Source organism: Dermochelys coriacea, chromosome 5 (assembly GCF_009764565.3).
Source record: "Dermochelys coriacea isolate rDerCor1 chromosome 5, rDerCor1.pri.v4, whole genome shotgun sequence".
In the NCBI taxonomy this organism is placed as follows: domain Eukaryota; kingdom Metazoa; phylum Chordata; order Testudines; family Dermochelyidae; genus Dermochelys; species Dermochelys coriacea.
Genome location: NC_050072.1, coordinates 17095071 through 17122083, shown reverse-complemented (window position 1 = coordinate 17122083; position 27013 = coordinate 17095071). Strand labels below are relative to the sequence as shown.

General features: G+C 39.2%; 1 protein-coding gene across 6 annotated transcripts in view; it reads right to left on the bottom strand.

The window, feature by feature from the left end:
- Positions 1-16327: 16327 nt before the first annotated feature.
- Positions 16328-27013, bottom strand: part of SMAD4 (SMAD family member 4) — a 31087-nt gene continuing 20401 nt past the window's right edge. For all 6 annotated transcript variants that reach the window (XM_038402149.2, XM_038402152.2, XM_038402151.2 and 3 more), the window contains 8 exons: positions 26791-27003; positions 25376-25495; positions 25125-25238; positions 23485-23535; positions 22282-22465; positions 20855-21023; positions 19307-19445; positions 16328-17694 (listed from right to left, as the gene is read on the bottom strand). In XM_038402149.2, the coding sequence (XP_038258077.1) occupies positions 17483-17694; positions 19307-19445; positions 20855-21023; positions 22282-22465; positions 23485-23535; positions 25125-25238; positions 25376-25495; positions 26791-27003 (1202 nt within the window). In that variant the 3' untranslated portion in view covers positions 16328-17482. The remainder of the gene's footprint in view (positions 17695-19306; positions 19446-20854; positions 21024-22281; positions 22466-23484; positions 23536-25124; positions 25239-25375; positions 25496-26790; positions 27004-27013) is intronic.

Below are 27013 nucleotides of genomic sequence, written 5' to 3'. Positions count from 1 at the left end.
ACCGCTACCCAATTTGCTTAAATGCAACCAAGGTGTTAAGAGCCACTACTGATGGGCCTTGGGGAACCCAAAACCATACATGTCCTCAGGCACCAGACAGATTCAAACACTGGATCATAGACTGCTGGCAGCAGACAGCTCTTGTAACAAGAGCTGGGGATGCCAGCCTGGAGCCTCCTCCTTACCAGTAAGTTCTCACAAATCCACCATGTCATATGAACTCATGACAGAAACCAAATGAAGGAACCACCAACAGGACAAGGAGTCCAGAGGCTCCGTATTATACATTATCCTGAAGAGTTCAGCTGGACCGTTGCTTGTGGTGTATGTAGCTGAAGATAGGTAACATTTCATATACTTTTTATACACCAGCAGAACCCAGGAATAAGCGATGGGATGATTCTGAAAATAAACTCATCTTTATCTTATGAACAGAAAAGAATCAAAGCAACAAAAACTCACATAGCCATTGCACTCCTATTAACCTGCATGAGTTTGGTAGATCACTCAGAATCAGTCATGCCAAAACTGGGCCTGCAGCATCATCCATGCAGGTCTCAGAGTTAGATCACAACAGAATCATCAACTATATCATATCAGCTTTATTCAGATAGGCCAGACATTGGCCAAAAATCACCAACCTGGATGTCTTTAATTGATTATCTCCCCAACAGGGGTTTCCTTAATAGATCTTTTCAAAGGGGATAGCCCTGCTCCTTCACCAATCCCACATCCACCTCACCTACACCAAACACAAAAGTGGTCATAGTGAGCAAGCAATTCTACATGAGCTCTAGTAGAGGGATTCTCAAACTGGGGATTTTGACCGCTCAGGGGTTTGCGAGGTTATTACATGAGGATTGCGAGCTGTCAGCCTCCATCCCCAAACCCCACTTCGCCTCCAGCATTTATAATAGTATTAAATATAAAACAGTGTTTTTAATTTATAAGGGTGGGGGGCTGCACTCAGAGACTTGCTATGTGAAAGGGGTCACCAATACAAAAGTTTGAGAACCACTGCTCTAGTATGATGCTGTGGTAAGAAGGGCTAATCTAACCCTTGGATGTATAAACAAGGGAAGAAGTGATTAGGAGCAGGGAAGTGATTTTACCTCTAGATGGCACTGGTGAGACCAATGCTGGAATACTAACAATGGGGTTCTGGTCCATAACTAGGGACTACAGTAAAACAAATGACAGATAATAAAATAATAATACCACCACCACCTCTAGTTCCGGGGTCCACATTTTTAAAAGATGTTGAAAAATTGGAGCCGATGCAGAAAAAATAGCCACAAAAATTATTTGAGGGCTGGAAAAAAATTCCTTAATGGTGAGAGTCTTAAAGAGCTCAATCTGTTTAGCACAGCAAAAAGAAGAGAGTTAGAGGTGACTTGATTACAGTGTACAGGAAGAAAATACCAGGCACTAAAGAGCCCTTTAATCTAGTGGAGAAAGGCATAATCACCACCAATGACTGGAAGCTGAAGCCGGGCGAATTAATTTGGAAATCAGGCAAAAAAATGTTAACCGTGAAGGTGATTAACCATTGGAACAAACTATCAAAGGCTCAAGACTGGATGCCTTTCTGGAAGATAGGCTTTAGCCAAAGACAAGCTATAGTCAGTGGGTGAAATGTAATGGCTTGTGATACAGAGGTCAGACTAGATGATCGAATGGTTCCTTCCAGCTTTAAACTCTATGAATGAAAAAACAAAGAATATTAAAGGGGAGGAGAAACTCACTAACTTTTCATGAAATCGATTAATTGGTAAATACTCTCACCACAGACTCAATCCTGGCAAATTATGTTATTTTAAAAAATAGTAATTAAAACACACACTATTTAAACATATGCTTATTTTGAAAAAAATATTTTCTACCCGTCTAAGATACTTAGGCCAGTGGTTCTCAAACTTTTTTTTTGCAAACCATTTGAAAATTGCTGGGGGTCTCGGCGGACCACTTAAGGGTCTTTCCAAATGTTGTTTATACCGTTAGCTAACTATTGTAAAGTGCTTTGGATAAAAGCCCTATATAAAAAAAACCCACCTTAATAATAAACATTTTTTGTTCTACAAATAAAAGCACACAACTCATATTTTAATATCAGTAGTCTTAACTTTCTTATGTGATGGATCTGCCCTCTCACCCCCGCCATGGCAGCCCCGAGCTGGGGCTTGGAAAGAGGGGGGGGATGTCTCCCCAGCAACCTCCGAGCTGGGGCAAGTCACCTCTTTCTCTGGCTGCCGCAGCCCTGCATGTCCCAAATTCTCCCCACCCCCCTCTTCTCACCCAATGCCCCCTCCCATCTACCCCCTATTCCCCCCAAGGCCACCACCTCACCTTACGTGTGTGTCTTCTCCAGGGTCCAGGCAACCTAATTAGTGGAGCCACTCCTGCGTGGCTCCACTAATTAGGTGGATGGCCCTTCATTCTCGTGTGCAGCTGCCCAGGGAACTATCCATGGACCAACTGAATGCAGCTCGCGGACCACTGGTGGTCCACGGACCACAGTTTGAGTACTACTGACTTAGGCCATGTCTGCATTACAGCTGCTACTGCAGCAAAGCTAAGGCAGTGCTGCCGTAGCACGTATATTTCTTACATGGATTAGAGGGGGTTTTCCCATCGCTGTAGTTAATCCTCCTCTGCAAGAGGCAGTAGGCTAGGTTGATGGAAGAATTATTCTGTTGATCTAGCGGCATCTACACTGGGGGTTAGGTAGACCTAACCATGGTGCTCTGCTCAGGGCACAACATTTTTCACAGCCCTGAGCGATGTACCTAGGTCAATCTAATTTTTAAAGATCATTACAGTATCTGAGCACCTATCTTTGATGTGCACCCCTGAAAGTTTAACTAGTGCTTTTATCCCCATTTTATTTGCAGTGAATGGAGGTAGAGAAAGCTTACCTGACTTGCCCAAGATCACAGAGGACATCCATAGTACAGACGGAATTGAATTGGGTCTCCCATACCCCAGGTTAATGCTCTAATCAGTGGGCCATCTTTCAACTCATTGATCTGAAATAGTGTGACTGGCAATGAATGTTCAACTCATTTAGTTGCATTATTTCCTAGTATTTTGTTTTTAAATCACTGCTCAGGCATTTCAGAATTCCTGTAATTTTAAAAATGGCAACAGACAAATCAAATGATTGCATCTCAAATCTGTTTGTAGAATCATACAAAAAAATCCTTTAGACTGTGAAATACAGAAGAGGTATTAGCTAAATTGGATCTCCAATAGTTTGCTATAGAATATAGCAAGACTTGCTCCTAAACACTTCCTATTCCATCTTGACTAGATGGTGCTGAGCCATCTTATTGAAGAAAAGTACAGCACATACTATTTACTTGAGACCCCTCAGTTTGCAATCAAATGGATCTAGAGATATTTAGAAACCCGTCCTGATCTGGAGAGAAGATGGTCAGTCACTTAGAGATTCAGAAACAGCTATTTGAGAGGTTTGACAATATTCTTGGGATCTTCATCAATATTGGTTCTCAATGGAGCATGTTGCCCTTTACCCCGAATGATGCCACATGCTTTGTTAGTCAAGACTATTCTGTGTTGATAAGGGTGGGGGACAGACTGATGAGTGGAATTTTTTTTTTCAGTCTCTGAAAGCACTGTCAAGCATGAGGGGTTTGTTCTAAGAGGTGGGAAAGTTACTTCAATCAATATTTTTTCCTCCTCTCCATCAGTCCATTCTAGATACTTGTGAAACTTTAGATAATCACTTGTAGTAGCCAATCATCACTTTTCAAGTGGACCATAGGCTTGTGAAGTTATTGGAAATGCATATCAGGACAATACTTTTTAAAAAGTCATTAAGTATAAGATTTCTGAATGGGAACACTCAAATTCTTCTTAAATGACTAGTGCTTCCAAAGAGTGGATTCATGTAATAGCATTTCATTCTAGTACAAAGGAAAGAGCACAGCTCCTAGTCTTTAGTTAATATTCACTGTGAAGCAACGATCAGGACACCCCGGAGTCAAGGTAATTAAGTGGAAGTGTGACATCGGTAATAAACCTAATTCTGCATGCCTTGCCCATTCAATCAGATGTAATAATGCAGCCAACTGGCACAAGAAAGACACTAGCAGTAACAGTATAGTGATATTAGTAGGAGACTAATAACAGTTGGCATTTGTTTCATGATTTATATATACAAAGCCACTACACAATTAATTAATCCCTACAACACCCTTGTGAGATAGCTAGGTAGGTACGTTTCCCATTTTGGGGATGAAGAAACTGAGGCAGGGAGGGACTTGCATAAAGCCACAGAGTGATTTGGTGATAAACCCAGAATTAGAACTCAGATCCTAGCCCAGGTCCCATTCTTCCAGACCATAATGCTTTAGGGCTCTCTGCTTGATATTTTGGTACACTAATTAGTAGGGAATTATTTCCAAATACACATGTATTTATGAGGAAACAGAGGGATTGGGGGGAAAATATATATAACATACTCAATTAAGATCCTCCAACTACTGTTGCATTCAGCAACACATGGTTAAAACAGTAACGAATGTGCAACAGAAGGACAAAGCACCAGTTTCAAATGTCAATTCAAATATCAATTTTCCACCTCACCATTTTTAATCACTTTTTTCCTGCTGCTATTATGGAAATAGGATTTAATTTCTTACCGTGGCTAAAAAGACTGTGGGTTTCTATTAACATCAGTATGTATCATATAAACTGATTTTATTGAACATAAAAGGCACCTGGCAATTTCATTTCTCAGAAGGAGCCATGAGTATGCTAAGTTTAGATAACCAGAAATTAAAAAACCGAATACAATACCTATTTAAGTCCCTGGAAAGACTCCCATTCATTTCAATCAGCTTTGGATCTAGGGCTATGTGAACAGATGGTTAAAGACAGTTCCAAAACTGATAGCTGGAATTATGCACCATCCCTTTAAAATTAAGTGATGCAAACTGCTTTAAGAGAATCCCATTTTCTGCTACCCAGTCAGAATTAAAAATAACTGATACCGCTTGGGTATGTAAATCAGAGATTGAAGCAGTGACATAGGAAGCAAGGGCTCAGCGTCCCCCTTCAGTGGCAATAGAAGAATCCATTACCAGTTATGGGAAGTCTAATCAACCTGGATGATGTCATTCAATTTGCCCTCTTCTGACTAGGAAATAAGGGGATGGGTGACTTCTTGCAAAGGAATACGCCCTATAGTAAGGGCTAAGCATTGACCCATGAGGATAGAAAGAGAATAGCTATTGGTGCCCCTTTAGATAGTTCACAGCACAAGAGAAATGATAAAAGGAGCAACAAATGGGATGTATGGAAAAGGGATCTCTTTCCCTGTGTAACAAACAGGATGAATTAGAATTAAAAATGCTGGAGGAAAAATACCTTGTGGCAACTGCAGACGTTAGGGATGACTTGTTCTGGAATGGTAACTAGATGCACTGCACAGAGGAAAAAAGGACAGATGGTTTTTATTAGGTTTTATATTATTTATACATTGTATATAAGCCTCTTTATTATGTGTGTATATCTACATATATTTATATATACACACACACACTATGTAAAAATACACATACAAACCACAGTTTAGATGGTCAGACTAGATATTAATGGTATGTACATAAAGGGGAAAGATAAAGGATATTGACAGCGGAGTCCTATAGATTTTTACTTAGGTTAAGGAAAAGGATGAATTGTTGCAAAGGACTTGGGGCAGATGAGTAAAGGGAAAGCTGACCATACTCACGGGACTCTGCTGCCATTCATGAACTGTTTAAATGTCAGGGGTGCCCTCAAATCAATTACAGCCTTGAATACACTCTGTCCATCTGTTACCCTCTTATTGCTAACATCATTAGCATATTAGTTCATTTATTAAGAATCACAGTTCAAGTGTTACCAGCCCAATAAGAGCTGAGAATGGAATTATATGTTTCTGGATTTCATCTGCTGAACGAGAATGATAGCTTCACTCATTTAAGCAGCTGCCCGTCACTGTGGTCTGGGGAATACACAGACGACAATCAGTTATGTCACTCAAGACAACATCACTCATTACAATGGATTTCAATCTAGACGTGTTTCAATACTGAATCAGCCATACAAAAAGTACCTCAGATTGGAATGATAAACAGTTTACTGGCTGGAACTGGGGGAAGTAAGTTCCAAGCAAAACGGCCACAGGATATCTTAATTGTTGTAAAATGGATTACAAACTTGCATTAGCGTCCTGGCCTGTCATCCACGAACATACTGCATTACACATGAAGCGTCCTTCCATCTCTTTAGAGAACAATGCATTTGCATTAATATGACCTTGACTTCTAAAAGTTTATTAGGCTTCCTCAGTTAATGCAGATCTTTCTTCAAGAGCGACAAGTCTATGCTACTGTTCTTTATTCCATATAAATGCTGTTGCCTTATTACTGGTAACTTAATAGGACAATATTTATTTTGAACACCAAACTGTACACTTATGTGGTATTAGATGCGTTTCTAAAAGCTCCAACAGCGTAAACATAACATTGCTTTCTGTCATTCTGTTGTATGGTAGTCCCACTGCTGTTATTCTGGAACTTGTACACATCTCTAGGTCTTGACAGAAAAACATTCCTTCCATTTATAATCTGTGTGTGGAAGCAAGTAGTTGTGTTTTCTTGAGTTATATAAAGAACAGTGAGAGGACTAAAGCTACAAGTGTTGACAATTATAATATAACTTTATAGGGAAAGGTCTTTGCCCTTCCCATTAAACTGTTCCGTAGCTTTAAGTCTTCAAAAATCTGTTCAGTTCAATTCCAAACATTTAAAATTCTAAGCTTTCCAAACTTTTATTTGGGTTTTGAAAATGCATCTAATCTCTTCCCCATAACAATTACTCTTTTCCATGACTGTCTTTTGCAAGCAAAAGGAAGGACATCTGCCCCAGAATTAGGCATTTAAAAATTATGCCACAACTGAGATGTCCCCTGCACAACTTTTCCATCCCAGTAAATACTCCTATTAAATGCTACACATACATTATGCCCCTTAATTTTCTCGGTGTGGAAGTCCTCATGGAGGACACCAAGCCAAAGATGAAGGAGGAATGGCAAGCCAGGAAAGAATTCATTCATTTTGCAAAGAATAAAAAGAGCACACAGTTTAAAGTTCTTCTCACACATAAAATAATTCAGAAACCATGGTTCTAGATTAAGATTATGGAATTATCCTTGACCTTGTGTGCAGACTCAAGGTACAATGTTAACATAAAACCATATCAACAGAATTATACTGATATAATTAAATATGTGATTTTATACCAATTTAAACTGGTGCAACTTGGGTGTACACTCTAATGCTGGTTTACACTCGACTTACGTATATTCAGTATGTGTCGGAAACTTTATAGGCATAATCTAAACCAATAAAACAAGTTCTAAACCAATATAAGTGTGTCCACACATACAAAAGACGCAGCAGTTTAAATTAATTTAAGTTAAACTGGTCCAACTTCCGTGCTTATACAAGCCCTAGTTGTCCTCATGTACAGCCAGTGCCTACCACACTGTGAACCGTATTAGAATGCAAATAGTACAAAATAATAGTTTGCAGAAATATATTACTAAAGTACATGCACTCCAAGCCAGGATTCTTTAATGTGATGCAGCCTAAAATGGCTACCATAGCTAAAACGGTGCTCCCTCACTGCTTCAATTTTCAGTATTGACAGCCAATTAAAAAAAAAATGCATAGAAACCGTCCACTGAACAAAATAACGAAGCAACCAATTATTTGAATCTTTACTTTTTTAATCAAAAACATACTCTGTTACAGAATTTTCAAGAAAATTAACTACAGTATATTATCCACAAACTGTCTAGTGAAAAACATACAATAAGCTACAAAGGAACTACTGGGAATTCTTTTGACCATTTATCAAAAAGGCAATGGCTACAAGTATTACTGTTCACTAGGCTTTCGTGCTCAAAAGAAAACTTCCATGGTGCATTTTGGGCTCTATATGCTTTACAGTAATCAATCCAGTTGTGTCTTGGCTTAGAGCTATCAAACACCAAGGATAAAGGTACTGGAGCCAAAAAGTACTTGATGAATTCATCGACCTTCAAAATGTTGAGTCCTGTAATTCCAGAGTGATGAAGCACTCTCACATGTGCATAAGGTAACTAGCAGCCAACAGTATCAAATCTCTCAGCACTTTCTAGACCATATTCCTACTGTTAGTGGGGATCCCCAAATTAAGTTTTCAGACAACTCAAAAGCAGAGTCAAAAATCACTGTGAAACTCAGCAGGAACATACACAGTAAAAATAGTGACAGAATAAAATGGGATATTCCAGATCGGAGATTCAGAAATGTTGGGTAGGTAAACTCTTTGATAGTGTTTGCAAAGTGCTTTCAATAGGTAACACCCTATGAAAGGGCAAAGTATTCTTTCTACAATCTCACTGACAACCGATCTAGATCTTGGAGCATCTGGGTAGAGGTGTCTCATGGAGAATGTCAAGGAAGATACCATGTTCAGTAACAACATGCTGACTAGCTGCACTAGAGGTAGAGGAATCCAACCAATGGTGCCTCAGAAGAATGCAAAAGCGATCAGATAGCCACCATGGAAATCTCCTAGAAGAGACCTTAAATGTCACCAGGCACAAAAACCACCAGTTACATACACCACAGAAATAAGCATGGTCAAAAACAACTCTTCTTAGTGACTTTTTCTTCAAAGTCTTGTTTATAAAATAAAAAACATACCCAAATGAATGGAATTCCTTTGGATGTTGACAGTACTTTAAATCCAAGATGCTCCCTCTCATGATGTGAAGGAATAGAAATTAAGCAGCACAGGAGAAGAAGTGGAAATTTTTTGACTCAAGTAAAATCTGGATGCCACCTAAAGGAAGAATCATCTTGGGTATTTTTTTTTTAAATAATTGTATTACAGAAGCACCTAGAAGTCCCAGTCAGAAAGCGGACCTCACTGTATGTGATACTATAGAAATGCCAAGTAAGAGACAGTCCATGCCAAAGGGCATGCCATCTAATTTGCTAGGAGAAACAAAGCAAAAAAAGAGACCACCAGGAAGTACATAAGAATTGAAGGGTTCAGAGAAGAGGCAAAGATCCCATTCATACTGGCACTGAAAGTTTTAAAAAATTTCCTGGAAATACAATTTAAATAATATTTGCCTAGCCAGTGTGGCTAGAGCATAGACATCTTATAAATTGTTAGGGAAGTACAGTCTCGCAGTTAAGGTAGGAGCACAACTCAGACATAGGTTCAATATCTGCCTCTGCTACAGGCTTCCTTGTAACCTCAGACATTTCATCTCTCAGTACCTCAAATCCCTATCTGTAAAAAGGGAAATAGTACTTCCCCAAATATGGCAGGTGACCAGCTTGGCTTAACAGTGAAATCCTTGCTGATCTTAAACACAAAAAAGAAGTTTACAAGAAGTGGAAGATTCGACAAATGGCCAGGGAGGAGTATAAAAATATTGCTTAGGCATGCAGGAGTGAAATCAGGAAGGCCAAATCACACTTGGAGTTGCAGCTAGCAAGAGAGGTTAAGAGTAACAAGAAGGGTTTCTTCAGGTATGTTAGCAACAAGAAGAAAGTCAAGGAAAGTGTGGGCCCCTTACTGAATGAGGGAGGCAACCTAGTGACAGAGGATGTGGAAAAAGCTAATGAACTCGATGCTTTTTTTGCCTGTCTTCACAAACAAGGTCAGCTCCTACTGCACCGGGCAACACAGCATGGGGAGGAGGTGACCAGCCCTCTGTGGAGAAAGAAGTGGTTTGGGACTATTTAGAAAAGTTGGACGAGCACAAGTCCATGGGGCCGGATGCGCTGCATCCGAGAGTGCTAAAGGAGTTGGCGGATGTGATTGTGGAGCCATTGACCATTATCTTTGAAAATTCATGGCGATCGGGGGAGGTCCCGGAGGACTGGAAAAAGGCTAATGTAGAGCCCATCTTTTAAAAAGGGAAGGAGGAAGATCCGGGGTACTACAGGCCAGTCAGCCTCACCTCAGTCCCTGGAAAAATCATGGAGCAGGTCCTCAAGGAATCAATTCTGAAGCACTTAGAGGAGAGGAAAGTGATCAGGAACAGTCAGCATGGATTCACCAAGGGCAAGTTATGCCTGACTAATCTAATTGCCTTTTATGATGAGATAACTAGCTCTGTGGATGAGGGGAAAGCAGTGGACATGTTATTCCTTGACTTTAGCAAAGCTTTTGACACAGTCTCCCACAGTATTCTTGTTAGCAAGTTAAAGAAGTATGGGCCGGATGAATGGACTATACGGTGGATAGAAAGCTGGCTAGATTGTCAGGCTCAAAGGGTAGTGATCAATGGCTCCATGTCTAGTTGGCAGCTGGTATAAAGCAGAGTACCTGTCCTGGGGCTGGTTTTGTTCAATATCTTCATTAATGATCTGGAGGATGGCGTGGACTGCACCCTCAGCAAGTTTGCAGATGACACTAAACTGGGAGGAGTGGTAGATACGCTGGAGGGTAGGGATAAGATACAGAGGGACCTAGACAAATTAGCGGATTGGGCCAAAAGAAATCTGATGAGGTTCATCAAGGACAAGTGCAGAGTCCTGCACTTAGAACGGAAGAATCCCATGCACCGCTAGAGACTAGGGACCGAATGGCTAGTCAGCAGTTCTGCAGAAAAGGACCTAGGGGTTACAGTGGATGAGAAGCTGGATACGAGTCAATAGTGTGCCCTTGTTGCCAAGAAGGCTAACAGCATTTTGGGCTGTATAAGTGGGGGCATTGCCAGCAGATCGAGGGACGTGATCATTCCCCTCTATTTGACATTGGTGAGGCCTCATCTGGAGAACCGTGTCCAGTTTTGGGCCCCACACTACAAGAAGGAGGTGGGAAAAATGAGAAAATGTCCAGCAGAGGGCAACAAAAATGATTAGGGGACTGGAACACATGACTTATGAGGAGAGGCTGAGGGAACTGGGATTGTTTATTCTGCGGAAGAGAAGAATGAGGGGGGATTTGATAGCTGCTTTCAGCTACCTGAAAGGGGGGTCCAAAGAGGATGGATCTAGACTGTTCTCAGTGGTAGCAGATGACAGAACAAGGAGTAATGGTCTCAAGTTGCAGTGGGGGAGGTTTAGGTTGGATATTAGGAAAAACTTTTTCACTAGGAGGGTGGTGAAGCATTGGAATGCATTAACTAGGGAAGTGGTGGAATCTCCTTCCTTAGAAGTTTTCAAGGTTAGGCTTGACAAAGCCCTGGCTGGGATGATTTAGTTGGGGATTGGTCCTGCTTTGAGCAGGGGGTTGGACAAGATGACCTCCTGAGGTCACTTCCAACCCTGATATTCTATGATTTTATGAACCTTAGAAGGGTGTTCAGAGGATAAAACCACTAGGTAGTGCAGTGATGGGGGCCATGCAAGAAGCTAAATGGCTAGATCATTCTAGCCATTAGAAATCAATTAGAAACTATTTTCTGATCAAGTCTAGAAGAATCATTTGAAGACTAAGCCTAGTAAGTGGTTTCTAAGGGTATGTTTACACTATGAGCGAGTGTTGCGACTTCCCTGCTCATGCACACATACTTGTGCTAGCTCTCATCAAGCTAGCATGACTATAAATAGCAGTGTAGCCATGGCAGCAGAAGCATGGCTCAGTTGTGCTGAATGAACATGCCTGAAACTGGCGGGTATGTATTCGATAAAGTTCAACTGTGCCTGCACTGCCACTACCCATGCCATCGAATGGCTACACTGCTATTTATATGCAGGCTCCCTCAACAGGAGCTAATGTGAGGATGTGTACACAAGCCAGGGAATCACACCCCTTGTTCACAGCATCGACAAAGCTTAAACAGGAGTTCAAAGGGGATTGTGTCCCCAGTTTACACTGGCAAAGAAAATTGTTCAACAGTCTTTTGAACCATTTAAAAATCATTTAATTGGCACTGTTTATTTCCAAATCCTTTAACTTTGGCATTTAAATGCCATCATTTTAATGTCAGTGGGGACAAGGCCTAAGTAACCTAAACTTCAATTTTAAGCTTTGTGGAGAAGCAGGCCAAATACGGTGGAAATAATCTCAACCATTCTACTTTAAAGGCAACTGAGCGCCAAGCCTTCTAGGATCAGTGCTTTTCTGAAAAGTAAAGAATCCAGGCTGGGCACTTGGCCAACTGCTGCTCTCCAGCTGCCCAGCTCTGAAGGCAGCGCAGAAGTAAGAGTGGCAAATACTGCAACCCCCTCTCCACCACAACTCCCTTTAGGGCAAGGACCCCAAATTCAGAAATGCTGGTCTTCCCCCGTGAAATCTGTATAGTATAGGGTCAAAGCACACAAAAGACCAGATTTTACAGTCTGTGATGCGTTTTTCATGATTGTGGATTTGGCAGGGCCCTAGTTATCAGGGGATGCGAGGACCTGACAGTCCTGTCACTATCTGTAGCTCCTGCTCCTAGACCAGAAGGAGGAGGAGGGAGGGATGAGAAATAAGGGGGCATGGCCTCTCCCTGCACAGGAGGTGTAGGCCTATTCCGGCCTGCTCACCTCTCCAGAGCCGCTGCCCATGCACCCCCTTGGGAGATGGTTCCTCCTGCCCCCTCAGGTTCTTCCACCTGAACATAAGAACGGCCACACTGGGTCAGACCAAAGTATCCAACCCAGTATCCTGTCTACCGACAGTGACCAATGCCAGGTGCCCCAGAGGGAGTGAACCTAACAGGTAACGATCAGGTGATCTCTCTGCTGCCATCCATCTCCACCCTCTGACAAACCGAGGCGAGGGACACCATTCCTTACCCATCCTGGCTAATAGCCATTAATGGATTTAACCTCCATGAATTTACCCAGTTCTCTTTTAAACCCTGTTATAGTCCTAGCCTTCACAACCTCCTCAGGCAAGGAGTTCCACGGGTTGACTGTGCGCTGAGTGAAGAAGAACTTCCTTTTATTTGTTTTAAACCTGCTACCCATTAATTTCATTTGGTGGCCCCTAGTTCTTATTTTATGGGAACAAGTAAATAACTTTTCCTTATTCACTTTCTCCACACCACTCATGATTTTATAGACCTCTATCATATCCCCCCCCGTCTGATCTTTTCCAAGCTGAAAAGTCCTAGCCTCTTTAATCTCTCCTCATATGGGACCCGTTCCAAACCCCTAATCATTTTAGTTGCCCTTTCCTGAACCTTTTCTAGTGCCAGTGTATCTTTTTTGAGATGAGGACCACATCTGTATGCAGTATTCTGCTTTGGTCTTAACCATCTTGAGCAGTTTAGTATCATCTGCAAACTTTGCCACCTCTCTGTTTACCCCTTTCTCCAGATCATTTATGAATAGGTTGAATAGGATTAGTCCTAGGACTGACCTTGGGGAACACCACTAGTTAACCCTCTCCATTCTGAAAATTTACCATTTATTCCTACCCTTTGTTCCCTGTCTTAACCAGTTCTCAATCCATGAAAGGATCTTCCCTCTTATCCCATGACAACTTAATTTATGTAAGAACCTTTGGTGAGAGACTCTGTCAAAGGCTTTCTGGAAATCTAAGTACACTATGTCCACTGGATCTCCCTTGTCCACATGTTTGTTGACCCCCTCAAAGAACTCTAATAGATTAGTAAGACATGATCTCCCTTTATAGAAACCATGTTGACTTTTGCACAACAATTTATGTTCTTCTGTGTCTGAATTTTATTCTTTACTACTATTTCAATTAATTTGCCCGTTACTGATGTTAGATTTACCGGTCTATAATTGCCAGGATCACCTCTAGAGTCCTTCTTAAATATTGGCGTTACATTAGCTATCTTCCAGTCATTGGGTACAGTAGCTGATTTAAAGGACAGGTTACAAACCATAGTTAATAGTTCCACAATTTCACATTTGAGTTCTTTCAGAACTCTGGGTGAATGCCATCTGGTCCCGGTAACTTGTTACTGTTAAGTTTCTCAATTAATTCCAAAACCTCCTCTAGTGACACTTGAATCTGTGACAATTCCTCAGATTTGTCACCTACAAAAGACGGCTCAGGTTTGGGAATCTCCCTAACATCCTCAGCCGTGAAGACTGAAGCAAAGAATTCATTTAGTTTCTCCGCAATGACTTGATCATCTTTATGTGCTCCTTTTGTATCTCGATCGTCCAGGTGCCCCACTGGTTGTTTAGCAGGCTTTCTGCTTCTGAGGTACTTAAACATTTTGTTATTACCTTTTGAGTTTTTGGCTAGCTGGTCTTCAAACTCCTTTTTCACTTTTCTTATTACATTTTTACATTTAATTTGACAGTGTTTATGCTCCTTTCTATTTACCTCACTAGGATTTGACTTTCACTTTTTAAAAGATGCTTTTTTATCTGTCACTGCTTCTTTTACATGGTTGTTAAGCCACAGTGGTTCTTTTCTAGTTCTTTTACTGTGTTTTTTAATTTGGGGTATACATTTAAGTTGAGAGCCTCTATTATGGTGTCTTTGAAAAGCGTCCATGCAGCTTGCAGGGATTTCACTCTAGCCACTGTACCTTTTAATTTCTGTTGAACTAACCCCCTCATTTTTGCATAGTTCCCCTTTCTGAAATTAAATGCCACAGTGTTGGGCTGTTGGTGTTCTTCCCACCACAGGAATGATAAATGTTATTATATAATGGTCACTATTTAAACATGCATGCTGGGAATCATACCACGACCAGAGGAGCCTGCAGCCTGAGAGTGATTCTAGGGGATCGCAGGGATGGGGGTATGAGGAGAGGGGTGCAGCCCAGCTGTGTGTCCTGCTGAGACTGTCTGGCACATATCCTGGGCAGAAGATGCTCATAAGCCTAGAAGCAAAAGGGTGCCCTAGCTGGAATCGGCTTCCAGACTCCAGGTATCAACGGAAATACTGTTTCTTAGGAAGAAGAGAGAGAAAGAGAGAGAGGACATGAATCTCTGAAAGGGAGTTGCAGCCAAGAGAGTTTGGGAACTGCTGCTCTAGTCCATCCCCCTGCCAGCTCAAGATTGTTCTAAGTGTCTCCAGGATGAGGTGTCCACCCACAGTTTCACCATCTCACAGACCTGGCAGGAAAGTTTTCCTGATTATAAACCTGAAATTTGTACTTTTGGTTAATCCCTTAGTCATCTGAATGTATTGCTCTAATCTGAACACAGTATTCCAGATGCTGTTTACAAGAAATGAAGGGAGAGATCATTGCTCCTGTTTGTGATGCCTCTGTATATACAGCCTAATCTGTTGATTCCTTTCAGGCCACAATAAAGTATTTGATTTGGTTTATTTTAAATCAGGTAGCAGGAATCTTGCATTACACTATCAAGCTGGCAGAAAGTTTGGGGACTCAGGTATATGCAAAGTTCTGGAGGATTTCTTCGATGTAGTTGTGCAAAGATCAACAATTATAAACTGAAATGATGAGTGCCTTTAGGAGATGCATAATTCTTCCTAGGGAAGCCGAACGGAATCCAGTTCATGCAAACTGCCCCACGACAATTAACTTGTCAAAAGTTTGTACATTTCCCAAGTGGTTAGGAACCAAGAATCCAGGATTAAGAGCAGCCAGATGTATAAGAGCAGCCTGTGGTCAGGCTTCACTAGTTCCACCAACAGAAAAAACCTTCTCCCAGAGACCTTTTCTTGTTTGTTTGGTCAAAGATCCTGACTCATCCAAAAAAACCAAATGGTTAGAAGCATCCTACCACCTAAGGAAAGCACCCCAGCGGTCACTAATTTGGGCAAGTCATTTGACTTGTGTACTCATCTGTAAAATGGGAATGACAACTGCTGACCACTTCTGTAAAGCACTTTGAGATCTATGGATGAAAAGGGCTCTATCTAAATGCCATCATTGTCCTCTGCAGATTCTTGATTTGATGCAAGGAATGTGGCAAAAAACAAAAATAACCCCTGAACAATCTGTTTCAAGACTTTCTTATTGCGTTACCTGCTGAAACTGTTCTATTAGATTGGCTCAACACAACAATGCAGGCAGATTGAATTAACAGTGTTTGAATGCAACACTGGATTTGCACTGAGTAATTTGGGCCATTTCTTCAAGTTCCAATTCCCCACACAAATGCTGTTAAAAAAACCCATAGCCACACCCAGTTGCTAAGAAACAACAACTCTTCTGTACTTGTTGAGATGTAGCAAAAGAAAGAAAAGCTAGAAGAGCCCCGATGAAAAAAAATCGAAATTTAGGTTGGAAGTTACATAAATCTTAATGTTATTGGCTGCTGATGATCTTTCAAGGGAAAGTGACCAATCACTCTAGATTAGTGGACTCAAAGTGTAGAAGAAAATATTTAATATAAGCAAACAAAATACAATTGTATAAACTGGGGTTTTCAGAATTTTATTTATACTATTAACTAGAGAGAAAGCATACATATTGTAGCTGTCATACAGTCAATACATTTGCAAGTTTTTCTACTTTAAATTCTCTATACAAAGTCATTGCCAATTGATGAGGTCATTGATGGCATCGGGCTTAAAATAACCAAGAGGTATAAAAAGAAGTTTGTCATCTTGCCCTGAGTGGAAATGATGAACAAATACAAAAACTGGATCCTAAATACTGATGTCATAATATACATGATTTAATGTTGTATGCAAGTTATCACTTTTCAAATTAAGTATAAGCAGTCAAACTACCCATTTTAGTCTGACTGTTTCCTTTGTATTTAGATCACAGAAGTCAGCAGTAGTTATGAAAATATGTTCCTACCATTAGATATTCATCATGTCATTTAATTGGCAATTTTACAGATCAGGTATTTCATGTTATATTTAAACTGAGTGCCAGCACTGAAAGTATCCACTCCTGTTAGTGTTTTAAAAATTGTGTGCCTATATAAATAAAAATCTAAGATGTCTTTTTAAAATATAGTAAAGGAAAAGAAACATTTCTTTTTCCAGGCTACTTTTAATTATTACCAACAACATACTCCTCATTTTTGGCAGTTTGTACCCTTCAATCTGGAAATCCACAGCAAGATACTCATCAAGATAAAGAAATCTCTGTTGCTAATGATTTGTTCCCTAAAAGAATTAAATGCAAGATTTCAGTAACTTTAAAGTTCTTTTAAGGTAAATATTTGTGGTGATTAGAAAGAGTTTTCAGATATAAATATATTCATTCTGCATACAAAAGGGTCTCATGGGGCTCATCAGCAAGTTGCCATAATAGAGCAGATCAAAAGTTACCAGTACTGTGTTCAATCCCTTTGAAAGTATCCATATAGGCTTTACTTTAAGCCCTGAGCCACCTGTTGTGACAGTAAAGTTCTGAAAAAGTAACTTGAAATCCAATTTCTGCATGTTCAGTTTCTTTCTGAAAAGAGCAAGAAGGCAAACACATTTTTAAAACCTGGTTTTAAAAGATTAAGCAGAACAAAAGTAAAATATATCTTCAGGTTATAAACAGAATTGTATTTTACAATCCACCATCCCGACAATGTAATGGCCCACAGCAGCGCACAGAGGGATCTCAGTCCAGAGGTTGTGGGTCTGCAATAGGCATGGTATGAAGTACTTCATCTAGAAGCTGGAGGGCCCGGTGTAAATGAATTTCAATCCAACAGGGTGTTTCTTTGATGCTCTGTCTTGGGTAATCAGGTCCCCAACCTTTCACAAAACTCATTCTGAGTATGCATAAACGGCGAAGATCATCTACACCGATTCCAGCGGCAGCCGACAAACCTAAATAAGGTTTTGAGTAAGTGTTCGTGTGCATTTAGTTGCCTCAGACATGCTGTTTTATGCAACACCTAGCCAATTCTACATAGTAACCCATTTGCTCAGCTGTTCATTCATGTACAGTTCTCCCTCTCCACAAACCATACCAACCAACATTTCTAGATTTGTGCTACAGATACATGTATCTGTAGCCTGCGTAAGCTATCAGATACAACCAATTAGCCTGAAAACAGTTATGTGATGCAAGCCAGTCTTAAAAGCCCATTTTAGAAAGTTAAGTAGGGCTAGAGATACTTATGTCTGGAATTAAGTTAACAGTAGACTGGTCAGCCTTATGAGAAAGTACTGACAATTCAATATATAGCTGTGCCATCTTGATTCACACAAATCCAAATTAAACAAAAGCAAACAAAAAGGACTTCCAAATTTGTGTATGTAATTTATCCAGATGCACCTTCTATGTACAAGCCAATCTCAGTTTTTCACTTCAACATGATAACCTAACAGGACTGTACAAATGGTGTTGGGAAACCTCCAACATCTACTGCAGTTTATTTACTGCTAACGTGATTTCTTTAAAATATCTGTAGAGTGGGGTCTAAAGCCATAATTGTCATTTCAAATGTGCTATTAATGAGAACTGTTTGCATTTCCATTTTAAACCTCTATTTCAGTGAATTTAGTTTCACAATAAACATTTCCCAACAGTGTAAAGGTTGGCACAGACAATAGGTTGCCTTCTCAAGGAAGATTTTTTCTGTTAAAAAGCAGACAAAAATGTACTCCATATTTTTTTAAAAAAAACCTTACCCAAATTATTCTGTTTCTTTTTTATATTGTTTTGTTCATGTTTAATGAAATACAAGAAAAGATGAATACGGCAAGTGATCATTAAATAGGACTGGTGCTTTCTGTTAATTTAACAAGTTAAATGTTGTGGCCAAAATAATTTTCAATGTTCTGTGAAATGGCTTGAAATATCTACTTGCCAACAGCAACACAGAAGCTAGAGAAGATTGATTTGCTTAAGTAAGTGTCCAGCATTTTCAAAAGTCTGGCTACTTATTTAGGTGCCTAAATATGGACTTAGGAGCCTAAACTTAGGCACCAATTTAAAAAACAAACAAAAAACTTTCCTCTTAACAAAATTCAGGGCAAGCTCAGCGATAGATCTCAGCACCTTCCTCCAGAACAGGCTTCTTACATGGCTGTTTCCACTAGACCTCAGTGATGGGCCCCAGTCTCCCCCCACATTTCTTTTGTGGCTGACTAGTACATTTAGTTCTCTCTGGGAAATTTTTCACACTCTTGAAGGGGGAGATACAACTTCGTTTAGAGGAAAATAGTTATACTGTTTGACCTATGTGCCTCGGAAGCAGAGCGCTTTGTCACACTCCTTTTATACACATTCTGCAGCCACGTTCACACCCAGAATTCCCACAGACTTCACAATGGGAGCTTCATGTGCAGAGAAGCTACAGAAATAGGTGCTTTGTTTACTTGATAAAAACAAGAGCAAGTCTGAAGTGTGAATAAGCAGAGAGATAATGTGGTCCCCATTCACTGTAGGGTGTTTTTCCTTAAAAAGAGCAAAGAAATTACTTAATGTACTTACTGATAGCTGGGGCTATTCCACCTACTGATCCTGGTCCAGGGATGTTTCCAGCTACTGCTGCAGCCTGGGCAGCAGCTGCAGCCTGGGCAGTAGCAGCCTGCTGCTGCATCTGACGATGACATTGGCGTAAATCAAACACCTTAAAAAAAATATAAGTCCTGCATTACATAGATTTATCTTAACCACCGAGGGAAAGAGTTCGTAAGAGCCCATGCTATCATTGCCGTTATGTACGAGATAAATTAAAAATCGTAACACCACAGAGCGAGTCTCCCTAAACACAGGCAAGCTTTTACCAACTGAATTTTTATTTCTAAAACATATAGGGAGTCAAAAAAATTCTATCCATTGTTTTTACAGACTCTTCCAAGATTTGAGCACTAGTAGCTTTAAAAAAAGCCCAACACAGTGAGGCCCTGACTGAATCTGAGTGGGCTAAGGAGGTTACTTGTGTAGATCAAATTGCAGGATCAGGGCCTAAGATTGTCACAAACCGACAAAATCCAGGAGAAGGTCATAGCTTAATACTGAATTTAAAAAAGCAAGGCATATAAATGAAAAATTAGAGATGTGTCCTCCTAAACTTTGAGGATCCCCATCTGCTTTTGTCACAGCCTTGTTGAAATATGGAAATTTACTTACACAGAATACTGACACATGGTAGGGCTCAAATTGGAACAGCTAGGTTTCAGTTTGTGGGCATACTGCTTTTTTATGATCAGACAGGTTATTGAAATACACAAGAATTCTGCTCTCAGAGACTGAGGGTTTCTACAGTGAATGAAAGAAATAAAGAGCTCTGGGTATGTTGCCCAGCAAAGTAGCTTGGTTTTAAACCTCATTTTACCCTGAGATGTATGTAAAGTGAATGTTCATTTTAATGTAGATTACATTTGAAATCTTGCAGAAAAATATATGATTTTGTATAAAAAGTTTGATTTTGGTGGATTCATTGGTTCAATATTTCCATACTGATTTTTTTTTTTAAAAAATTAGCTATTTTTTCAAGATTTTAATATTTCAAAGTATCTTTTTTTCCAAAATGAGAAAAATAATTGGACCATATTATAAGCTTAATGACAGGTTTCAGAGTAGGAGCCGTGTTAGTCTGTATTTGCAAAAAGAAAAGGAGTACTTGTGGCACCTTAGAGATTAAATTTGTTAGTCTCCAAGGTGCCACAAGTACTCCTTTTCATTATAAGCTTAAATAACCAACTTTTTGAATTAACACATTTAAAACAAAAACTGCTAAAATGCAATATCACTGCTAAGACTGCTTGTGACAGAATTATGAAATGGCTGGTTGCTTCCATAACATCTAAATAAAACACTGCCAATTTAAAAAGCCATTCATCAACAATAAACTAACAAAACTTCATTGGGCACTAGTTAGAGACTAAAACAGTTTTTGTTTCAGTGGGAAAAAATAACTTAGGTTATTTGGTTTACATTTCTTTCAACACTTCATAAAACAATTTCTTTGCCATCTACAAAGAACAAATTGATTCATTATTTCCTATAATTGTCATCCAGGAATTTCAAACCAACCTTTATATATGCACTTGGGTAAATCTTGTGAACTGCATCTCCTGGTGCACGCCCTGCTTCTCTATCCAAGTAGTAACTCTGAACGAAGACTGCATGGTCACTGAGGCACCTAACCCACACGTCGCCTTCACCTTTACATTCCAACTGCACCCCTTTACCTATGTGCAACCTTAAAAAGGGAAAAAGGTCCAATGTACGTACGTTCACAAGCTACACATTAGAACCTTGTTAAAATGAGCCATACACAAATCCTAAGAGTTCTCAGCAGTCCACTACACCATAATCTAAATTCTAGGCTGTAAAATAATTTACCTAGAAGGTAAATAATTAACTATTTTTCAAAGAATTGGGATTGTTGAAGTCTTAGCAGCAGCAGTCCACTGCAAGCTATGCAACAAAGCATGAAGGTATATCACATCCACATTGTATAATGAGCACACTGCATTGTACATGTAATATTAACTTTATGGAAGTAGCAGAATGGATAAGCTATGTAAGTCAAGGAACATTTAAAGTAATTACATGCATAGATTCTGCATTCCAAAACTGTATCTCAGCAAATACAACACTTTGGCCTCTTATTTCAGCAGGATAAGGATCCACACTGACAAGTGTCCTAAATTATTTGCAGCATTGCTGTAGCCATACTGTATTAAAACATGAGAGAAACAAAATGAGTGAGGTAATATCTTTTTCTGGCCCACCTTCTATTGGTCAAAGAGACCACCTTTCAAACTACACAGAGCTCTTCTAAAGTCATCCAAGTGTACAGTCCTGCATTAGAGAATAGCAGTGTATACATCTTTTGAAACAATGCTCCAATATAGCAACATGATCTCTTGGTGATGTCACAATAATGCACCATATTTTAAGCTAACTAACTATAAACACGTGGAATTTTAGTCCTGTTGTACTCCTGTTTGTTCCGTAGGGAAAGGAGTTTATCACTCGCAAAAGAGTTCCTGAAGTCCTTTTTCTGCTCCTTCACCAAAACTTAAGTGTGAGGTGAGAATGAAAAACAAAGTATCTTTTTTCCATTTGCCTATGATACTCTAAAGAACCTGTGTGCTTCACTTAGTCCAATCTTTGCCCTTACCCTCAACAGATTAAGTCTTCTCTCCTCAAGCACAAGGACACAAATTGTTCTTAAAATTATGACAACTTTCAAACACAATTATATAAAACCAACAAATGCAATATGCCACATCAAGGGGCACACTCCTGGGCCACTGATGCACTATTCAGATGGATGAACATACCCAAAGTGTGAACCTAAAGGCCCAGGAAAACACATGCTGTAGTAGCATATCAATCAGAATGTACCTAATGGCACTTATACTTTCAAAAGAAAGGTATATACCAAAATCTTGAACAATAAATATAAATACACAACCAAAGTCTGGTATTCCAGAAGACATGCAAAATACCTTGCTCTTTCAATGGCTTCTGTTCTGTGTACATTAGAAAGCTGGCCCAGGCAAAAGCGGTCTCCTCCAGAAGGGTCCACATAGCCATCAACAGTAACAACTGGACAGCTTGAAGGAACTTTAAATGTCTCCCCAACTTGCACATCCATTTCAAAGTAAGCAATTGAACACCAGTACTCCGGAGCTGGAGAAGACAAAGAACAGACTGAAATATGCCAGTAAAAATCCTGCAAAACCCTGAGACACAAGTGTTTAGAACTTTTGCCATTTGTACCTGCAATTTAATTTTCAACAGTGCATGTATGTAAGAAGTCAGTAGTGATTTTAAATGAACACAAAATTGCTTTCAAATTTTTATGTAGCATTCACTAGTAAATGTTTTGCACACTAGAGATGGAACAGAAACACCTGGGCAGGAATGGGGTCATGGTAATTTAAGCTTGCAGTTGCATTTAACAATTATTCTAACTGCACCTCAATGTCAATGAATTTGCCTATTAATTATACTTTTTATATACAGATAGTATAGGTTGATTTTTAGGAAATTAAGACAGAATCACTGCAAATTATTAGGAGAAATACTGTTTTTATCATAATAGGACAGACACAAAAGCTTCAGTTTTTACAAAAACCCTTAACGAATAAGTATTTCAGACTTACGTTTATGAAACAATACTTAATTATGAAGAGTGTGGATCATTATAAAACTATGAATTTTTATATAAACATTGCCGTCTTATCACCAGTTAAATTCAGCTTTCAATCACTGCCAGTTTTCCTTTTGGTGGTAGAGGCAAATGAATGAATGAAAAAATAAGTTACTGTTTAAATCATACAAAATGATATAACCTGTGTGATGGACAAACTGTATTATTGTAACGTTAGCATACTACCTTGCATCTGCAAGTTGGCTACTTTTCTAGGTTTCACACCAAAACTGTACTTGCTTAGATTCTATTAATTGCTTAAACTAATAAAAATCTGTTTAAAATCCATTCTTTGAAAGTGTGGGCCTTTAGTTTCTGGAAATACCAACAGTTATCATTCATCCATTTTGTTGCATCTCAAAATGTATTATTTCTTTGTAACATATGCTTGGCATAGCTTTTGAAGTAGGTGATACATGGCTTTGGATCAGGCCCATATGGAATATATTTAATTTTCCATTATACTTTGAACAATTCTTCAAAAGCATGCACTTACCAGGATGATTTGATATAGGAGGCTGGAATGCAAGTTCATTGTGAACTGGCCCTTTAAAAAAAAAAAGCATGAAGTTTATTTTACATGAAGATACAGATTTCTGAGTAATTTTGTTTTGGTAGAGTCCACAGCATGCTAGGCACTTTCCAAATAGAGAAGAGGGTATGGTCCTAGCCCTGACAAGTTCATTCTAAAAACAGATCAGCAGAGAGGTTAGTCTTGGCAAAGCATAGTTAACAAATTTGTTTTAATTTTTATTATAAATTAGCTATGCTCCTCATAGGCAGCACAGCAGAAGTACATCGTTAGAAGGGATTAAATGTGCCGTTTTACAGATGAGTTCGGGATATGCATCATGGACAAAGGCACAATGGCTTCTGAGAGAAGATGACGAAGTTGGTAGATGTCAACGGAGTGACAAAGTGAGAGGAGCAGGAGGCCAAGGAGATAGCCCAAGAGTACCAACATCCATTTTTAGAAAAGTCAAAGTATTAAATTGGAAAGCCAAGTCAATATTGAAAACATTTATGAGTAACTTAAGCACCAGAAATATTTTTGAACTCCAGTACTTCAGATAAACAAGATGGAGTATGGAGTGGGAACCAGGTAGAAGCGAGTAATATAAAACTTAATATCGGAGTCTAAAATACGTTTTGTTGATACAGGAAAACTGCCAAAGTAATTTATTGCAATAAGTGATTTTAACTCCCCCTCAGGAATAGAGTGCAGAGCATAACCACTGCAAATAGAATAATTTATAAGTATAAGAATAGGAAATCCAGAATTATCCCAGTGTTTAGAGATTATTGAATTCCATAATAAAGGAGGACAGGCAAAATTAATTTTAATTTTTGTTCTTTTCTCACCACTCTCCTTGCTCTTAGATAACCTATCTAATCTGCTATACCTTTAGGCTCTACTGATTTCATTCAAATTTACTAGATTACAACACGGTAAAACAAAAATCAATCTATTTTGCCTTGAGGCCAAGAGTTAACTAGTAATCTTTAAAGAAAATCCATTTTCAGGTCTGTTTTGTAGTAAATGCAAACCTATGTGCCAAATGTCCCCATGAATTGGGTTGTAGTGGGGCCAGTCAGCAATGATTTTTAACTTTTATAATATTTTTAAATTTTAATGCACATAAGTTACACTTTAAAAGAAATGCCTGTCTAAGTACTGTAAGTTATTAAGAAAATGAGACATTACTCTAAATATGTTTCTAAAGAAACATGAAACAGGAACTTGAACCAAAAAAGGCCAAATATTATTTCAAAATGTACTTTTGGACCAACACTCAAGGTCAAAGGAAGTATTTACAGCCAAGTTATCAAGTTCTATAAACAGAAGCTGAAAAGGGAAATACAAACAGGTTTTTAACTGAAAAACTGGATGGTGCCATTATAACACAACTAAAATTTTAATCTGCTCTCACCTGTTTTAATGCAGCACAAAGTACAGTTCACCAACTCTCATGAAGCTTTCATATTTAATTGTCAGAATACGTTACACGGTAATTTTATAATTAATAGAATTTACGCTTGTGGGGGGAAAAAGGTCACAAGAGAGATTAGATTCTGCCATTATGCTACAATGACAGCATAGAAAGTATAGCAATTTGAAAATCCTCAAATGCTTACAGTAATGTCCAGGGTGGGGCATAGGTGGGTGATGCTGAAGATGCCCATTCTGATGGTGAGGTATAGTAGGTGTGTAGGCTGCCGTTCGACTTCCAGTCCAAGTTGTTGTACTATCTAAAAGAAGAAAATAAGGACTGGACTACTTCGCATTTTAGGGAGCTTACCCATGTCATTTCTATTTTTTTATTCTCCTGAATATTTATTAACCGGTTTTAGAAAACTAAAAAGAATGCATGTAAGTTTATACTCACTGTGATGGTAAGTAGCTGGCTGAGCTGTAAACCCATTCTGCTGCGTTCCTGGCTGAGGCCCTGAAGCAATCTGTAAGAGTCCATCACTATGGCTACCTGTCAATATACTGGTTGGCTGACCTGGTAAAAGAACATACTTCCCATTCATAAATATTCCACGGTTTTATTATAAGAGGGAAATTGCACAATCCTACTGAGGAAAACACATCCCAGTTATCAAGACTATTACAATAAAGCTGCTAGAATTTAAGGATATATTTCTTGCAGGAAAGAACCTTAGAAAGCTGCAGGTAAGATACTTTTTGCATCATCTAATTTTTCTTCTATTCCAACAGCGTATTGTGTGTCATATCTTATGACTGGAATTGCTCTGCACATTTTTATTTGCTAACAGGAAAATGTATCTTTGTTTTACTCATATTTTGTTTTGGATATTTTCGGTATAGGGAAAAAAGAAGCTAAAGGCTTCACTTGAAAGATACAGAAAAAGAAACACGCTTCACTCAGCCCCAGAAACACTTATTTTCAATAAAATTTCCATGGACTTAGAAGAGGCATCAAAGACTGAAAGGAAATGGAGACTAAATTATCTTCACACCCTTAGAGCAATATGATACTATGGTGATGGGAGTGATACAAAACCCAAAATACAAATGGTTTCTTTAGGCAAGGACTGAGGGATGTTGCCGAGGTACCATGGGGATCTTTGCATACTGCTACTCCCTGATCTGAGTACAGAGGATTTCATTTTCTAGGGCTATGTGATAACTGATTCAATTGAGCACTTCCACACAGCTAAATTCACATAAAACGTTTAAGAAAAATTAAATATGGCATACCAACGTGTTCATGAGGATTTTAAGAGAGTCTGCAATTTTTACAGGCTTATTTTTCAAGTGGTTCAATTATTTTTTTTTCAAAAAAGTTAGAAGAGGAGGTGTCCTCAGCTTCAGAAAGTTTAAGTACTACGTCTTCATATATCCAGTTTTATTATCCCTCCTGCTGATTTAATGGAATACTGAAATTTTCCATTCCCACCCCAGTGGTTCAATACTAATGCTAGTACTCCTCAAGGGTCAGTAACTTAAACAACAACAATGAACAGTGTTTGTAAGGGTTTCTCAAGAAGTGTGCATCAGTTTTTTGTAATTTAGAAAATTCAGTCATTGTAATGGGGGGGTTGGGTGGGGGGTGTTAACAGAAAAAACTGATTCAAATTCTAGGCTCCCTAATATCTCATTTTAACATCTGAGATCAACAGGTCACCTGTGACTGGAATAACAAAGTGAGGTACTAGTGTATTTACTTCGATAAAAAAAGCAAGTTTCCTGTGCAATGTCCACTTTAGAGAAGATCAAATGGTTGTGCCATTCAAGTATTCTGATTTTATATTCCAGATAATCTAAGTTTCTTACTTGTGGAAGCCACAGGAATGTTGGGAAAGTTGGTGGTGCTGGTAGTGCTAGACTCAGTAGGAGCTAACATAGCTGGGGTGCTGTAAGTCTCAGTAGAAGCCCTGTTACTTGGTGGATGCTGGATGGTCTGGACTGAATGGCCTTCAGCTGTAGATAAGGACTGTCCTTCAAAGTCATGAACATATTCATCTTTCACCAACATACTTGATGGAGCTATGAAAAA